Here is an 18,784-nt window from a genome sequence, read left to right on the forward strand (position 1 = left end):
ACTGATATTGTGCTAATATCATGCATCCCTATTTCACTGATTATTTTCTGATGAGTCAATAAGAATGACTGTGTGAGGATAATGACGATGAAAATTCATTTTATTGCATGTACATAAATGTTTGAGCTTATACCTTTTTGGATTCTGGCTTGGGAGTCCCGTCCACTTTGTTGTTCATCTTCTGGGCAGGGGTCATTTTGTCCATGCCAAAATCTGAACTGGGAGCCATACCTGAGTAGTGAGGGAAAAAAAAACAAAAAAAAAACAAGATTAGCCAATTCAACCGTGTTAAAACGTTAAAGTTTGCTGGATTGTAAGGCAAACTTCTGCATTATGAGGGTTTCAGTGTTGCTGAACTCACCAGGTGTGTTGTTAGCCATATTTGCTCCCATTGGGTACGGTCCCGGCCCTCCCTGGTTCATCATACTGTGCATGCTGTTCATGCCAGGGCCGTATGGAGAGCCTGCTCCCATCATGCCCTGCGACATGTTAGGGTAGCCAGGTGGCCTGAGGGAACAGAGGACATGTTAGCAATAAAACTTAAACATTACGACAAAGAAGCTCCTAGAAATATTATTTTAATTCCACAGCCAGTCTTTATGATTCTGTAACAAAACCCTCTATCTTGTCCTGGTTCAGCTCATTCTGTAGGATACTAATTCACGTCATATGACTCTAGCACGGCCGAGCCCACGAGTGCCTCTCTGTAGGCTGAGCTGGCATCCTCACTGGGGAGAGATGTGATTCACTGATGTCAGAGAGCATCTCCTGCTCCTTATTTCTCTCCACTTTTTCCTTTTTCTCTCACAGATGAGTGTTTGGTCTTCTGCCATCTACTCTGCAGCAGCGCACCGAGGCTCCAAAACACACAAACCACCGGCTTGCACGTGGGAAGAACCAATCATTTTTCATGGTCACACAACCGGCATACAGAAGCAAGGACATGCACACATCCAGCTACAAGAAGAGATAAATTCTTCAAGCTCGAAAGTCTATATTCAACAGTTAGCTGCTCCGTTTTGTCTCATCGAAACACTTGAAAGCTGATTCACTACCTACACCTGTATCAGAAAAGCCTCCAATTTAGCCCTAAATGAATGAGTCTTTGTGCAGATCTAATACCATTATTTATTGGCCTCTGAAGAAATCAATATGGTTCACTGGGTATCAACAGTTTTTTGCAGCTCCAACCATTACTCCAAACAACAAGTTGCTCTGTGCTGCTATCACTGATGTATTATTACCGCCACAAGCTATTACTGGTCCAGGGCAGCCATCAAGAACCAATTTCAGGGCATTTTTCATGTGATGATGGCAAAAAAAATGTGCAGTAATAGCATGGTGTGTAATGTCAGTGGAAAAGTTTTATGTTAAAAATCAGTGTTTCTAAAACTGTTCAACAGCAGCAGCACATACAAAGAGGCTGCTAGCTAAGCTGCTGCCAACATTTGCCAAGATTTAGTCACTTCACTCCCTTATTTTAGTGTCTTTATGTTTAACTTTCCTCAGAGTTATCATTGGTAAAACCAGCACCAGCAGAAGTTAGCCGAATTTTTCGGGGAATTTTTGTGGGAAATTGGGGAAAATTAATTCGATTTTTGGAGAAATGTGTTTGGAAATTTATTTCGGAAATGTATTAGTAAATTTGGGGGAATGTGATTGAGAATTTTAGGGGGTGGTTGTCTTTTGAAAATGTTAAGAATTTTGGGTGATTATCTTTTGTATGTTTCTGACATTTTCAAAGGATTTTGGAAAAAAGGATTCTTTTGAAAATAATTTGTGAATTTATGAGAATTTGTTGGGAAATGAAAGGGGGAATCTGCTTCAAAACTGAAGGATGTTTCTGACATTTTCATGGAATTTTGGGTACTATATAATTTTTAAAGAATTTGCTATGAAATTTTAATTTTAAGCAATTTCTTTGGTAATTTTAGGGAATTTGTGTGGATTTTGGAAAAACAAACAAACAAACATGAAATTGGCAAATTGACAAGGCTGATGTTTCAATTTATCAGGTCCTACTTAATCAAAATAAGTGGAAAAACAAAAAATGCAAACCAACCAAAAGCTCAGGTTTTAGGAGGTTAAATAACACTATAAATCAAATTAACAGCACAGAGTATGCACGTTTGGTTTGTATAAACATTAAACATAAACATAAAAACTTTATCAAATGTGCAATAACAAAAGGAGCCTTGTTGATGAGGTTGTCAAAATTTTTTGATCCTTTTTTTTTTTTTTTAAACCACATGCCTTAAACAATATATCATTCAGGCAAGAGAACAGAGGAGAGACACTGCAATGCTTCCTCTCCTGACATTTTTCTTTACATCTCTGGTCGACCTGTGGACATGTTTTCTTCCACTGAGGAAAAAAATGCATGCTGCCTGGACATTATTTACAGTGATATTAAATCACAGCTATCACTAAAAGTCTGAATTATAATAATAATATGAGCGTTATGATAACCATGGAGGAATTTTATCATGGTTATCATGATTACTGGTAACCGTTTCATCTTCATATGGACCGAAGTACTGAGTCACTTTGCTGTGCTTTATTCACATGTCCTGCAAAAAAAAGTGCCAAACCTTCATGGGTTTATAAAACACCAGAGATGCTGTTCAGGGGTTCCAGCAAATCAGTTCATTACAAGCAATTACAAAGTTGCATGTTCCTTTTCCAGCTCAGTATTAAACAGCATATTTTGCCTTTTCAGACTTTGCCAAAAAAAAAAAATCTGCTATGAAAAGGTTACTTTTCTGAAGCAAAACTCAAGTTGGTTATAATTGTTCCACCAAAACAAGACATTTTCTTAAAAAGTGCATCCCTTAGGTCACCATAAACTGGACGGTAAAACAGAAAATGAATCTCATTCAGAGTTTCCCCAAAGTCACACAACAAACAAACTCTGTCCTCCTCTGGAGTAGCATTAAACCCGCTGGTCTCTACTGATAAAGTTCCAGAGTGTAAAAATGATCTTTGTCTTCTCAATGCCTTTGCAGTTTTGTTCTATACCATATATCAGCAGACCTTTGTTTCTAAATAAAAAACATAGTACTTTTAACATCATGAATGTCACAAAGCAACCTGTTTTGAAAAACACTAAAGTGCAGCCACAGTATCCAAATGCCCAAAACGCATCTTTAATGCAAAATGTAAACAGAGCCTCAGTGTCTCCCTGGAGCTCTTTGGCATAAACAAAACAAAGTGGTAGGTCCAAAAATATCCTCTGAAGAATCATTATGAGGCGCAGATGGCCGTGTGGTTAAGTCAAGCCTTATGTACAGAACCTAGTCTTCCATGTCGACGACCCAGGTTCAAGTCAGACCTGCTGCTCCTTTCCTGCGTGACATTTTCCCTCTCTCTGATTTCTTACATTATCCACTGTCCTGTCCTCTTCAAATAATGTAAAAAAGTCCATAAATAAAGCTTAGTAGAACTAATAGTCACTAATGTAGTCAGAAGCGGTATAACCCACCTGTTGTGTATTGAGTTTGTCGGTCCATGGTGCATGGAGGGGCCACCGTCCTTCCTGTTCATGCCAGGAGGAGGGCACATCCCAGACCCAACCTGAGGGGGCATTCCACCCATGTTTGAGCCCATCCCAGGACCATAGGGCCGAGCACCCATCTGACCTGGGCCTATCCTGCCTGGTGGGATACTTCCGTACGGCGCCCCACTGCCCTGACCGGGCATGGGGTTCATGGAGCCACCCATTCCAGGACCGCTGGGGTAGTTGGCATTGGGCATCCCTGTGTAGCCTGGCTGCCGGGGGTAACCTGGAAGAGTCGAAGCTGGAATTAGATTCATATTTAAGATCAGGACATCCAAAGCTTGTTGAACATAAGCTCTTTGTGCCACATTTTCAAGTAGCACATCTCACGTGGATGGCATCAAAGAGCCTATAATAACAGATACAATAAAGGTGGTCAGCTGCTTCTTGGCAGATTTTTTCAACCTTGAAGCCTTTAAATCAACTCATTTTAACTTATTTAAGAAGAAGAGATAATCCAGCTGCATTTTGTTGATATCAATCAGAGATGCACATAAGCCATTTTTTGCAAGTCAAAGTGAAGTCTCAAGTCTTTGGTCATAAATCCAAGTAAAGTCTCAAGTCTTTGGTCCCGACTCCAAGTCAAGTCTCAAGTCTTTGGTCACGAGTCCAAGTCAAGTCACCAGTTTCTGATGGTTGTAATGAGCGTTCTATGATCTGCCTCTGACGTCCAGTCTGCTTAGACCACTGCATCGTTCTATCTACAGAATCTAAATCCTGGACTGTGTTATCACCATCTGCAGGGTGGGGTATTGTCTGTGGCCGGCGCATGTGTACACTTACATATGAACAGGGCTTGACATTAACTTTTTTCACACCAGGCAGCCACTGTGACTAATGGTTACTAGCCACTCAGTGTTTCACTAGCCACAGTTCTGTTGTTGGGAATTTATTTTCTATATATCATATGTACCTTTGCTATAAGATGAAACACATGCTCTCTCTCTTTTTCCCTCATCAACATGATCAGTTTAAGCTCTCCTCTTAATAAAGCTCCTCTCTGTGTACATATGAAACACTACAGACACATGAGTCAGACTTCACTGATAGAGACAGACACTGAGACACTGGAGATTAAATGTTCTAGTTATTCATCAGATATCTTTCTTTAATGGTAGTACTTTTATACTAACACAAAAGCCCTAACTGTTAATGAACTGTTTATTCTGAAAAAAAAAACAAAAAAAAACCAAAAAAAACCTCAATCAGCATTTCTAATTCTCCCTCAGACAGATCTTCAACAGAGTATACTGAGTACTTCTCCCTCCATTCTCCTCAATAAACTTATGTCATTATTTATGGTGTAAATTTTTTCATAAGGGTAAAATCAAGCTAAATTTGACTTTATTCAGCTGCAATCTCCTGGACTCCTTAGTTATGATTTATCTGTTACAGCCTCTTATCTGTCTGTCTCTGTTTCTCACTGCCTCCATGAACCGTATTTAAAGTTTTAATGTTCCTATCGTCTTTTATGTCCGTTCAATATCAATAAGCGACAAAGCAGAGATTCTAACATTAATTTGTTCCCCACAAACATATGATATTATGGGAGTTATAAACAAAATAATATTTTAACATTGCGCACACCTATGGCTCACGTGGGTGACACAGAGAGACACACAATGGGAGCGCGTGCACACACACAATGCTGACGCTGAGCGTCCGTGGAGAGGATCTTTAATGCAGGAGAAAAGAGTTTATGTATTCTGAAACTCTTGCCCTCAACTGAAGTCTGCAGTCTGCAATCTGCACAACCAACATGTTAGCATGTGTTTCAAAGTAGGTGTGTGCGTGAGCGTCGCGTTTGTGTGTCATATGCAGCATGAACGAGGATGAGGAAGAGAGGTTGGTGCTGCGTAAAAGGCACATGAACCATCAAAGAGAAGGGGAGGAAAGGGAAAAAGAGTGACAGGGGGACGGGAGATCATGATGGAAAAATTAAAAACTGAAGATTGTGCACGAGTCCCAAATCACGAGTCTGAGTCGAGTCGCAAGTCACTGATGTATGCGACTGAAGTGCGACTTGAGTTCAAGTCGCAGACTTGAGTCCCCATCTCTGATATCAATGCTACTATTTTATGCTCTATCAAGTTTTACACGAGTCAAATTAGGTTGCTTTAAAACAGGCAGATTTAATTACCACAATATCTAGAATATCAGTCACACCAGTATATAAGACAAGGACTATTGGCAGAAGTCTCCCTGAGAGAGTGTGCAGTTTGTGCAGCTGTCAAAGCATAGCATTAGCTAGCAAAACTGCTAGCTAATGCTAAGCCTGTGGTGACACTGATAATTGTGAAGTACTGATGCACAGATTGCAACCAATCCACCGAGGCTCATGCTTCCAGCCTGTGCTGGCCACAATTTTTTTTTTTTCTTTTTCAATGAAACCAGAACTCCACAGCTTTAGTTTATGTAACAGTATATAACTATTTTCATTAAATGCAGGATTAGTAGCCTAATGGGTAAGGATGAAGATCTTTAATTGTTATCATACCTTATATATTCTCCTTATCAATTCTACTATTGATGCCATAGTTTCATAGGCACAAACCACTTTTAGATTAAAATTTGGTATCAAAAGCCTGTGTCACACAGACCTTTATGCCAATAAAAAACAGATGATTAACAGATCATTTTACCATCATAACAGTGTAATTTCAATATTATGAAATCATTTCTTTCTAATAAAAATCTAAATTAGAGGCTGATATTTTTGGTTTTATTGGACCACTCTGAGTTCATCTGTTGGCTTTTCAGCAAAGCTTCTTTGTACCACAAGCAGTGCTGTTACCACCGACTGGGCATCACTGATTTAGCCTGGTAGCCACAATCATTTGTCGCACATCCTCTTTTATTTGTCAAATGTGTTTTGGTCTGAAACAGAGAAATGTGTAAAAGGCTTTCTACTCCTCTTTCTCTGACAGGATTCAGCAGTCCGGCTCTAAATTTACCTCAGTGCAGCGTGTTCTGACAGGCAGCCGGATGAAGCGGGGCTTTATCTGGCCCTCGCCGCTCGCTGCTATGACTCATTGCAGAACTTCTTCAAAGCCCACAGAAACCATCTGAGACTTCAAAGTGAAGTGATATAATTTCATAAATATATGAAGTGAGAGGAAACTTCAAAGCCTTTTTCAAATCTGGGTTATCTACAAAACTGTGCAGGAGGACAACTGTAAACTCATTCATAATAATTTTAGCATTTGAAAAAAATAGAAAACATTGCATGATAGTGACGAGGCAGAGTGCACCACTGAAACTAGATTCTGCTTTCTAGCCGGAGCAGGAGGCTTTTTAGATACTCCACCCCCTCCTCTGTCCTGAGGTCTCACCTTGTGGAGCGTACTGGCCGCCCTGAGGCCCGTAGTTTCCCATGGAGTTGTTCTGGGGATACGGGCCCATCCCACTGTGTATCTGACCTCCTGAAGACTGGCGTGGAGATAAGGCGGAGCCAGGTTGTCCAGGGGACCCATAAGGAGGCATCTGAGGGTTACGCATGTACACTAGACAAGAATGGAAAAGAGAATATTAGATATACATTTCTGCATTTATTCAAAACTAAAAAATGGGCTACGTCGTCCACTCTAATTTGAGAACAAACAGATTAGATCCTAGAGATTAAGGTTCAAGGTCTTCTTGTCACTTTGCACAAATGTCCATTCTTACTCAAGGGTGCACAATTAGATTTTGGAGGCTATATGTCAAAGTCAAAGTCATTGGGCCTCATACACCATGTTTGTGAGCACAACACCAAAAGTATGATTTCTTCAAACTTTGCACTAATGTCCACTCTGACACAAGGACCACTGGATTAGATTTTGCAGGCCAAAGGGACCTTATGTTCATCCCTTGCTTGTGAAAGTGATATCATGTGAAAGCACTTAATAATTTCCTTTCAATTTTGTATGAATTTCCACTCTGACTCAAGGATGAACTGATTAGATTTTGATGATTACTGAACAACATGGAGGCCACTGGGCCACATGTTTATCACTTTCTTTTGAACACAATACCTTAAAATGCTGTAAGAGTTTTCCTTGAACAAATTTTCACTTTGACCCTATATTGGTCACCCCTTGCTCAGTGATACAATACTTAAAGATGCCTTAGAGGAAATTCCTTCAAACTTTGCACAAATGTTTACTCTGACTCAAGGATGAATTGATTAGATTTTGAAGGTCCTGTGTCATGGTTAATCTGCCTCGTGTTCATCCCTTGCTTTTGAAATTATTGCAAATCCCACCACATCTGAAACCACCCAAGCCCTTCTTCATGACCCACTACAGTACTTTCTGCCAACTATATACCTTGCAGAGGCGTATGACTGCCAAGTGGTAGCATTAGTTAATAATGGTAATTAAGACATAGGTTTAATGAAGACATCTGGACATCACCTAAATTAAGTTTCATTATGTACCATACTTTTTGAAGTTGTAAGAGAATCCTGAAAACATCTCTGTAACAGACTTAAGCATGTGCTTTAGCAGACAGATGCATAGCTCATTAACAGCTCTTTACCTTCTCACAGCATACAGCAGTACAGTGTTTCTGTCTGCTGGTTTCCTCATCTGACCTGACTGCTAGCACACTCTTATTAAGACACAGCCTGAGGCAGTGTTTACATGAGCCAGGAATGCATACAAATGCAAACACACGGACGTGGCACACTTCTCACGCTGTTGGACACCGAGCTGAGGACGAAGTAATTTATTCTTTCAATGCTCCTCATAAACAATTCGACCCTGACACAAAGCACGGCTCATGACTCACCCCTGTCCTGGCCCATCGCTGACTGGTTCATAGAAGAGTGCATCATGCTGTCCGACTGGACGCTGGGCGGCCGGGGAGGCATTTGATTACCTGTAGGACCAAAACCAAGAGTCAGACACTTGAAAGTGACCTGAAATTACCTTCAAAGTGATGTGAAATCTTAGAATTTCTTTTGTTTTAAATCTCTGACCATGAGAATCAAACATTCACAACAAAGAGTCACGATGAAATAAAAAATGACTACATAAGCATCTTGGCTTATTGTCACACTGCTCTCCAAAATAGCCACCATAGTTTCTGTTTCTCATGTGTTTGGACTGTTTACGAGAATCACGTAGAGAGAAAAATGTTCCCATCTGCCAAGCCACTTCATGAATAACAAATGTGATCTCTTATATTTGTAAGAGAGTGAGTGTTGAATTAAAACCCTAAATTTCTTTGTTATGTGGATGTTTGAAACAGTATCAGATTCGCTCCGTAAAAACAACTACTGAGATTATTTATCACTATTTGGCATTTTTATCCAGTAAATGTGTTTTTAATAGACCATATTCACATGGCCGACATGTTTCTGTAATGTCACAGTCTGGGTGGGACGTCCAGTGTTTTCATGTTGTACTTTGACAGTATAATAATGTCAATCTATGAAGTTTTAATTTCAAGTGAGTTTAACTTCTGGTCTAAAAAACATTTCTGAGTTGAGCATTACATTTTATCACAACAAGCTTTCTGTTTAGATTTTCAAATGTAAATAGAAACCAGGAAGTGACTACATCATCACAACACCATTCATCTGATGGTAGCAAATGTTTTAATAAACACGCTTTCTAATAATTAATTTTGTCTGATCTCTCTCCAGATTTTCAGCGTTCAGGCTCTGTCTGCTTTGAGGTTGTAAAAATTAGACATGTACATTCTATCCAAAATCCCACTAAAACACTTATGAATGGTTAATACAAAGCTTAAGAATATTTGTTTTTTTAGGGGTATTTTAGATATTTCTTTTAAAAATCTCAATGTCCCATCTCTCTCTAATATAGGAAAAATAAATAAATAAATGAATAGATAAATCTTATAAAAAAAAAAATAGCTTGCTGAAAGCTCAGTGGACAGGACAAAAGTCATCCACACCTTGTTTTATTGAACATCTATCTTTATTACTGTTCCCTTATTTCCTTTTCAACCCACAATAAGTTCATTTTTCCTTAATTCAAATCACAGCACAAGATCCTTATATTCTTCCAGAATAAAAGCAGGTCTGTGTCCAAACAGGGTATTAGTTATAATTTGTTTAAGATGATAGCCAAATTAGCCAAAAAGCAACAAAACCTAATTCAGTACAGAAATTCTGAGATATATTGCAATTAAAATTTGAATTGTTCTACAGCCCTAATTATCGATTGTTGTACACTGTAAAAAAAAGTTTTGGTACAGTCTTGGAAATTCTGTAAAATAAATTGTCATCCCTAAATCTTAATTTAGGGATGACCTAGTGGTTAAAGCTCAGCCCATGCCTGTGGCTCCTTTCCAGTATGTCTCTCTCCCACTCTCTTGTCCTCGTTTCTGACGCTATCCACTGTCCTCTTTAATACAGGTATTTAATGTAAAAAATGCATAAAAACAGATAAAATTTCATTTCCTTCATGTTGAATTTGTTCCATTTAGAAAGCAAGATTTTTATAAAAAGCCCTTAGATTACATTAAAGCTATAATTCTGAACATGAAATACTAAATTTAAGCATGAAAAATGTGACTTTTGGGACTTCATATTCTTGATTAAAAAGGCAGCAGCATAAACATCAAAAAAATAAAACACTAATAAAGTAGTTATATTTTCAAAAACATGTATGTGTCTCTGTTGTTTAGTTGTACTATGTACTAATAATGTTGGGAAATCATGAGACATGCAACACTGCCTCTAATTTCAGATCAACAACATAACTAAACGTTTATTTCTCACTACAGACATTTTCATGCATGAACTCCTAAACTTGATAAAGAATTATGTAAAGAGAACAACACATAAGTGGTAGAGGATTGGCATGTCTACCATACGGCGCTACAATGACAGTATTTGCCTTTGTATCAGCGCTATGTGATACATTCAACATATTCACAGTACCAACAGAAGAGGAAAGAATTACAAACTTGTCCTCAGGAGTTTAATGTGATCAGTGTTCTGTGTTTACCTGGCACAGCAGCAGGGGATAAGGGGCCGGTACGTGATGGGGTGACGCTGGCAGGGGAACCCACAGGTGATGGAGAGGGTCCACGTATGCCCGGGAGGTGGGGCGACGTGTGCGGAGAGAAGGGTGACTGGGCAGGATTGCTCTGCTCTCCCTGACTGCTGGACACCCCTGAGGTGCTGACGCCGGGGCTCAGAGCGCCCTCTGTACCAGTGGGTAGGTCATCAATGGAGCCCGAAAGATCCTGGATCAAGACAAGGAACATGGGTGAGTGACGGGTTTACAGAGGAGGAAAATTAGTCTCATCTTTTGACACAGTCTTAACACTTGAATGACTCTGAATAGAACAAAAAGTTATCAGTTATCAAAATTTCATCATTTAATAATTTTTGATATCTGAAACGATATAATGGATCAGTATTTTGATAAACGATAACACCTTCTGAGGATTTATAACAACTACAACTATCTTGCCCATCAAAAATTTCAGGCATACTGCAGCATACTATCTTGATCGTACAAATATTTTGGTAGGTTTGCTACAAGTTTGTGTGGTTTAGACAGTGTGCGGGAGTCTGTCTGCAATACTTGACTACTGAAAACAAGAAATGAAGTGTGACTTAACCAAGAAACCAACTCTGAAGTGTGGGGTGAATTTGGTATATGTGTTTCATTCGTTTCGTTTCAGAAAGCTTTGTATCATGAGATTTTAAATGGTGGAGATTGAGTGGACTTCAGGATGATAATCATTGGCAGATTTTCTAGGAGTGCCCTGAAATAAAAACCTTCTGGGTAGAGCTTCATGAAGTATTAAGAAGCCCGCTTTATACTGACCTGCTGCAGGAGTTCACCAAATTATTTTTAGGAAATGTAGAGCAAGGTGTGCTGATAAATACCTGTCTGACATTTTGATTTCAGCTTGTAAAAAAGCCATTACTAGGTGCTGGTTACTTCCTGAAAACTGCATTGTACAGGCATGGATAGAGTGTAGCTTATACTTTTAAACTATAATTTATTGTCTTGATTATACAATACTTGCGATATTAAATGGGTCATTCTGAAGAGCTCAGTGACTTCAAGTGTGTTACAGTGATATTCCACAGTCAACTGTAAGTGATACTACTACTAAATGGAAGCATTTAGGAATAACAGGAACTCAGCCATGAAGTGGAAGACTAAACGTAAAATCACAGAGCAGGGTCATGACTGCTAAGGTGCATGGTGTGTAAAAGTCTCCAACCCTCTGCAGATTCCATAGCCGAAGAGTTCTGAACTTCCACTGGCAATAATGTAAGCACACAAACCGTGCCCAGAGCTTCATAGAATGGGTTTCCATGGCCGAGCAGCTGTATTCAAGCTAGGGGTGACCCGGAATAGTCAGCGATTCAACGATTCAAAATAATGTTAAAGCAAATGTCCGGTATTTGTTCTAAATGGCCAGAATTCTTGAGCACTGCCAGTCATTTTGACCGGGGACAAAAAAGTCTAGCGGAAACGCTGTTCGACTATTACTCAACTAAAGGCAAAATCTGACGAATCAGATTCGACTATGAAAATCCTTAGTGGAAAACACCTCTAATTCAAGCCTCACATCACCAAGTCTAATACCAAGCATCAGATGGAGTGGTGGAAAGCACACTGACATGGGACTGTGGAGAGGTGGAAGTTTGGCGGAGGAGGGATCATGGTATGGGACTGTTATTCAGGGTTTGGGCAGGCCCCTTATCCCCAGTGAATGGAAATCTTAATTCTTTAGCATACCAAGATATTTTGGACAATGCTATACTTCCAAATTTGGGGAAGGACTTTCTCTATTCCAGCATGACTGTGCCCCAGTATATAAAGTATTATAAAGACATGGTGTGAGGAGTTTGGTGTGGAAGAACTTGACTGTCCCACACAGAGCCCTGACCTCAACCCCACTAAGCATCTTTGGGATGAACTGGAACAGAGATTGCGAGCCAGCCTTTCTCATGCAACATGACCTCATAAATGCTCGACAGAATGAGTGGGCACAAATTTTCACAAAAAAAATCCAAAACCTTGTAGAAAACCTTCCAAGAAGAGTGGTGTTATGGCTGCAAAAGGGGGGCCATCTTCATATTAAAGTACGTGTATTTGAATATGGTGTCATTGCAGTCTCTGTTACTGTAATGGCCAGTAGCAAATTTTTATATGTAGGGTATTACCAATTTTATTATGGCATCAAGTTGACCTATCTGCTGAATTATAGAGAACGGTTTTTATCAAGCAGAAGTAGCATTTTGGACACACTCTGATTTTGTCTTTGTGGTAAAAAAAACAAACAAGAAAATAATGGCATTTTGTGCATCTCAATGCTAAAATTATTAATTTTGGTATGGGCCCTGATTTTCCTGATCTGCACATCTTGTTTTTGTTGAACTTGAAAAAACTGGAAAAAGTGGGTCAAATATGTAAGGAGTCTAGGGACAGATCTTTGGAGGTGACAGACCTTTGCCAACTATGTTGTTCTACTGTTTTTATCCTTCAGTCTTTGCTGAGATTTTGCTCCTATGTCTACGCTTTATCAACCTCAAATTGCACTAAAGTTGTTATAACCATTAAAAAATATAACAAAAACATCAGGATTGCAGAAGAAAAATTTCAAAGCTCTATAACTTCAAAAAAAAGAGGACTTTTCAAGACAGAAAAAGAAGCAAAGCAACCCTCTTCAGCTCTGATGAAGATCGTGTTACAGTGAAGTAAGAAAACCTGATCAAAAATCTTTAATGCAGTTGTTTTGCGTAAGCAGGGATGTAAATAAAGCTCAGACTTTAAGATATGAAAGAGCTTGAGAAGTACCTGAATCCTGATCTTTTTTCACATCATGCCCTTGTTCCCTAAAGAATGACTTTTGTTTTAGAGGCACGTCAAAGCCAAGTGGGAGCGGAGATCCAAATGGACACTGATGCCTTACAGTAATCTTTTGCCATCACTGAGGTGTGTGTTATTCTCTCACATATGCCTGCCAAGTCTATCATGTCACAAACACACATTTAGGTACAGTGAACTATTTTTACGACTCTTTAAAAATCACTCCTATAACGCTGATAATGATCCATCTTGGCGAGGAGGGCTCTGTTTGTTCGGCTCGCAAAAAGAAAGTGGAGGAAAAAATATTTGAAGCGAGTCATCTGGGAAAGCGGTAGAAATAATTGGTGCCGGGCACCGGCTCTGATGCCATGTGGTGTTGTTAGCGGGCTTCGCTGGCTGTGACACAAAGACAGGCAGGCAGGCGGGAAGGTAGGGAGGCAGCCGGCGATGATTATGTTTGTGAGAAGGTGAATGTTTACACACTGGCCACTCACGTGCAGCCCATGTGCTCGCTCAGAAATGCAAGCTCATCTGCCAGTCACATCCAGGGAGGGAAAAAAATGAGAGAGAGGGAGGGAGGGAGGGAGGGAAAAAAGCACTCATTGGAAGGTGGCCAACTATTCCCATAGAAATCTCACACTCGCAGGCTGGCTGCAGCCCCGAAGCTGGCGGTTTTGCACTTGAAACAGCGCCCGTTGCTATTTTTGGGACGTGACCTGATGGAGGAACCCCAGAGGGAGTGACAGGAGGAGAACGCTGATTCAGAACTCACCCCTACAATCCTCCCCCACCCGCATTTCCCTCTGCCCTCCCTCCATCTCTTCTTGGCTGAACAAACACAAGCCTTTCTGACCCGCACAGGAAATATAAAATCTACAAAAGCATGTGAGACACAGCAGGAGGCCTTAATATGAGAGGATAATTAAGTGTTTCATTGGCTGATTCCCAATTAATGTTCAGAGATGTAAAAGCGGGTCAGAACAAGGCAGAGCAGCGTCACAGAGCACTGAGATCCTAATGCTCAGGAGCAGAGATCAAACAGCATGACATTCCTTGTTTAAATAACCATGGCCAATCCCTTTTCCAGAAGCCAGCATCATCAGCTGACCTACATCCCCCCCTTCTTCCCGGCCAATGCCGCCCCACCTCCACTCAGACATCACAAGACCGGTCATCTGACGGGAGCGCTCGGACTAAAGGGCCTGGGACAGACGCCAGGGTGACAACCTCAGCAGCAGCCACACAAAACTTCTGCAGACATCAATGCACAGACCACAGGGCAAAAAGGTCAGGGGTCAATTCCTAGAATTACCCCAGGGTGTCACATGGTAGCGGGGGTCTCTGTGGGTGACTGCACAACACAGAGGCAAACTTTGGCTACCAGACAGAAGAAGTATTGACAGGGTGGCCTCTATCCAGACAGAAACAGAACCTTAAAAAATCTAGGAAACTAGATCATCTTTAGGTGTAATATAAGCCATGATTGGGTAAGTTAAGTCACACTTTTAGAATCAGATTTATAACTTTTTAAAAACAGCTTTTGATTTACATTGAATTCACAGTTTTTGAAGGTAATAAAATGCAATGAAAGCTTAAACTAATGCTGCAAACTGTCAAATAACCAAGCAAAACCACAAAAAAATCACAGCAAAAGTCACTAGAAAGTGTCTTACTAGAAAGTCTAGACTTGATAAGAGAGCTATTCTGACCAGTCTGCCATGCAAAATGAAGCCTCACGGAAGTCAAAATTAGAACATTTTCCAAACTTAAATTTAGGAATCTACTGTGAAACTTTCAAGACTTTCCAAGAAAAAAAACAGCACAAAAAATCCTTCAGCAAATTTTGGCACTAAACTCAACTTTTAAGTTAAAAGACTGACATTAAATTACATATTTTTGAGCAGAAATGTATACTCATGCCACTACACACAGAGAAAGAGGTTTGGATTTTAACAGATCTTTTATGAACATCTTTGCTTTATCTGAAGTGACCATCAAGTATCAGAAAATGTCCGCTGTCCTTCGGCTTTAGCTCCAGTGCTTTATCTTTTCAGTACATAACTGGACAAGTCATTGGACTGCTCTTTTATTTCTTTATTTATAAAACCATTTCTTTTGTGTCTTTTTTCCCTATTTTCTATAATCACTATCCTTTAATGTCCTTTATATTTGGGGTCTTGCCTGTAAGATGTAAAATGTCTGAAAATCAATAGAAACAATGAAAAAAAATCTCTGCCGATAAAAATGCCTGCAAATTGGTTAAAAAGGCCAAAGTTAGAAAATTTTCAACATAATCAGAAATGATTTGCTGTCAAACTGCACATTGAGACCTTTTTCTATGGGCTAAGCAACATTAGGGGCTCTTGTTGAAGCCAAAAGATATCCAGAATAAGCCATTAAAGAAACCTGTTACTGAGACTTTTCCCCTCTGTACAGCTCATGAGCTCTTTAGTTACTCATGAGTTACTTTATAGGTCTTAGAAATAGGGCTGAACGACCTGCAAAAATAATCGAAGCGATTTTTTTTCCCCCCGAATATTGCAACTGCAATTTAATAAGTGATTATTCTTGGGTTAATCTTTTGTATTTTTGAGAAATTCAAGCAATAAATAATTCCACAAATAAGACCATGTGTATTGAAAACAATGAAACTATTTCCAAAGCAATGAATCCATAGTAGCATGAATCTGAATATGGGGGTGTAACAAGCTTTAAGCTATAAAGGAGGCGGCTGGGGTGGGGGAGGTGAGGCTAGCTACTAGCTGATCACAGCTGGGGTATGACTTTCGTGAAGTAACGCTTGGCTTCATCAGTTTTAGATAGAATAAGTTAACTGTGTTTGCTTGTATTGCAAATGTGATGTCATTTGCTTTGTTCAAGGGCATTATCAATTTTATGTCGCTCATTTTGATTAAGAAAAACATACATAAAACAAGTAAATAAAAATATATATTCAATTTGTAACATGAATCAAAATGTCCATTATTAGATTTTTTTTTTCCAAAAATAGTTTGGCCTTGTTTAATCCATAATCTTGTGATGTTTAGTCTTACAAGATTTCGTGGCATGAGATCTCAATGGCCATGGCAATGACACTTATTCTCTAATTAGTAAGTCAATAGGATAAACCCATCTTGTTTTGAAAGGGGTCCCCACACAAATCACATTCACAGCATCAAAGAACAAAGACAAAAAACATTCAAAATGAAATAATCACTGCACAAACAAAAATTTGAAAAATACTTAAATCACACTAGTAATACCAGTTATAACAACCACAAGGTAGGTAAAGTCCTCTGTACCTGTTCTGTGGTTTTAGTGTCCTCAAACTTTTGCCCTTACATCAGTAATATCAGCTGTCAGCTAATGGAAGCTGCTTCATAGAACAGCACAAATCCAGACGGCTCACCACTGTCTTTAAAATTCAGCAGGTAGGGTTTAAAATGAGCAACTAAGATGATTTTACCGATGAGAAAAACAGAAATGGGCGAATCCATCTGCTTTGCAAGGTTAGCTTAACACAGAACCTAAGCCAATTTGAATTGCATTGCATTGAACATAGTACTTTTTTTTGTTATTTTCAAATATTTTACTGCATGTGCACTTTTTTATACAAATACATTAAGTTATGCAAATAAATATCTTCACAGCTATAATTACAGTCAATTATATCTCTTATTCTATAAAGAACTTACAGGTAATCAAAGATATTTTTCAGAATTTTTTCCCATTTTTTCATGGCAGATTTGATCATTTTTCCTTTATGTTTACAATTTCACTTTATTTGAAAATGACTTTGGGTCGCATTGAGTGAAGAGCAGGGTCGCATGTGGACCCAATACAGCCCATTACTGCTCACTAACATACAAAAACACAGTCCAACTATGGATTTCCTGTGCACCATTTGCTGCACACGTATGTATTTTAATAAAGGTTATATAGAATCATATCTTCACATATATGCCTGCTATCCCAGCAGCACATATGCAGCATAGATGGGCGAACTCTCTGTAAATATCTGCTAACTGACAGCTCTGATCCCTCAGCCTGGGTAAGCAGAAACATCATGCATTTAAACACACAAGCTCCAACCTACTCCCACTCTGCAGTCATTGATTTTTCCCGACTCAATACTGCACAGCACCAGCCTGTTCTGCTGACTGCACAAGCCGGACAGCGAGAGGAGGAAGAGGAGGGAGGAGGGAGGAGGGGAGGGAGGAGGAGGGAAGCGGAGGGGGGTTGATACGGATGCTGCTGTGGCTCTGCTATTCAACACGCTCATCATTAGAGGCTGAATGATGAAGGGGATCAGGCATGAGCAGGAGTACAGGGAGAGTTGGAGAGTATCTATTAGTGTTTGTGTGGAGGGGGTTGTTTAAGAGCAGCATTAAAAGCATGACTATTCAAAGAGCTGATAACATGAAAATACACAATAACAATATTTCTCTACATTCAGGAAAAAGGGGCTGATATGTGAGCTGTGTTGTGCACAGAAGCAGAGAGCTGCAGCTCTTTCTGTGGAGCTCCAAGCTCCTCTCTATGGCAGCCATTTTGTGTTCACAGCACTGCCTAACATGGAACTTCAGAGCTGAGAGAAAGCTGCAGAACAGTGCGTGTGATTTTTGAAGGCAAAAATATAGATTTTAAATGGGCTAGTTTAAATAATTCAGTTGGAAATCCTTTAAAAAATGCAATTATCACTCCTGAAAGTAGAAAAATACATAAAGTCTTTACTATTCCTATTATTCCCATATTCTCCACTCTCTCCTGTGAGTGCTGTCTCTGAGTCATCTGCCCCGCTCTCTCTAATGTATTCCATTTGCAGATTACTTCACTGAATCAATCAACCCCGACCAGAGCCATTAGTCTGCCAAGCCAGCCGATTTCTTCTTCTTCTTCTCCTTTTCTTGTAGGAAGCAGAAAGAAGAAGACGAAGAAGCAGCTCCAGATAATGAAACGTATCTGGATCGTGTGACCTCGGCTGGTAGTGTAACTAGATCTGCCTGTAGTGGTGGTAAGGAGGGAGGGGAGGCGGGGTGCAGAGTTCATCCCTCAGTCACACACTCTCCCTGACCCAGTCTTCTGTCATCCTCATACCTCCGGGTTTCACAAACCGCCGCCGAGTTGGCAGGCTTCCTCGTTCTCAGGCCTCCAGATGCTGAACACAATATACAGGAGGGAGGGAAAGAAAGAAGAAGAAAAGCTCACTCACTCCAGACACATGCTCACACATCCCTCTGTGCTGAGGTGATAGCCGAGGAGTACAAAAAAGGGGAGGAGGAAGAAAAATGGTTGCATCTCAAGGGCTGCCATGGTTACCGGAGATCCACGTGGGTGACACATTAACGGCGGCAAAGCCTCGCTCTTTAAAGCTGCTTCTGTCTGTCTCCCTCTCTCTCTCTCTCATCGGCCTCTCCTGAGCCTTCCTGGGTCAAGG

General features: G+C 40.0%; 1 protein-coding gene across 1 annotated transcript in view; it reads right to left on the reverse strand.

The window, feature by feature from the left end:
• The window catches only part of arid1ab (AT rich interactive domain 1Ab (SWI-like)), a 118,967-nt gene that overhangs the window by 21,328 nt on the left and 78,855 nt on the right, over nt 1-18,784 (reverse strand). Inside the window, exons 5-10 of the mRNA XM_041808332.1 lie at nt 10,516-10,756; nt 8,327-8,416; nt 6,889-7,059; nt 3,482-3,782; nt 362-507; nt 134-231 (exon numbers count right to left, since the gene is read on the reverse strand). Coding sequence (XP_041664266.1) covers nt 134-231; nt 362-507; nt 3,482-3,782; nt 6,889-7,059; nt 8,327-8,416; nt 10,516-10,756 — 1,047 coding nt within the window. The remainder of the gene's footprint in view (nt 1-133; nt 232-361; nt 508-3,481; nt 3,783-6,888; nt 7,060-8,326; nt 8,417-10,515; nt 10,757-18,784) is intronic.

Source organism: Cheilinus undulatus, linkage group 16 (genome assembly GCF_018320785.1).
Source record: "Cheilinus undulatus linkage group 16, ASM1832078v1, whole genome shotgun sequence".
NCBI lineage: Eukaryota > Metazoa > Chordata > Actinopteri > Labriformes > Labridae > Cheilinus > Cheilinus undulatus.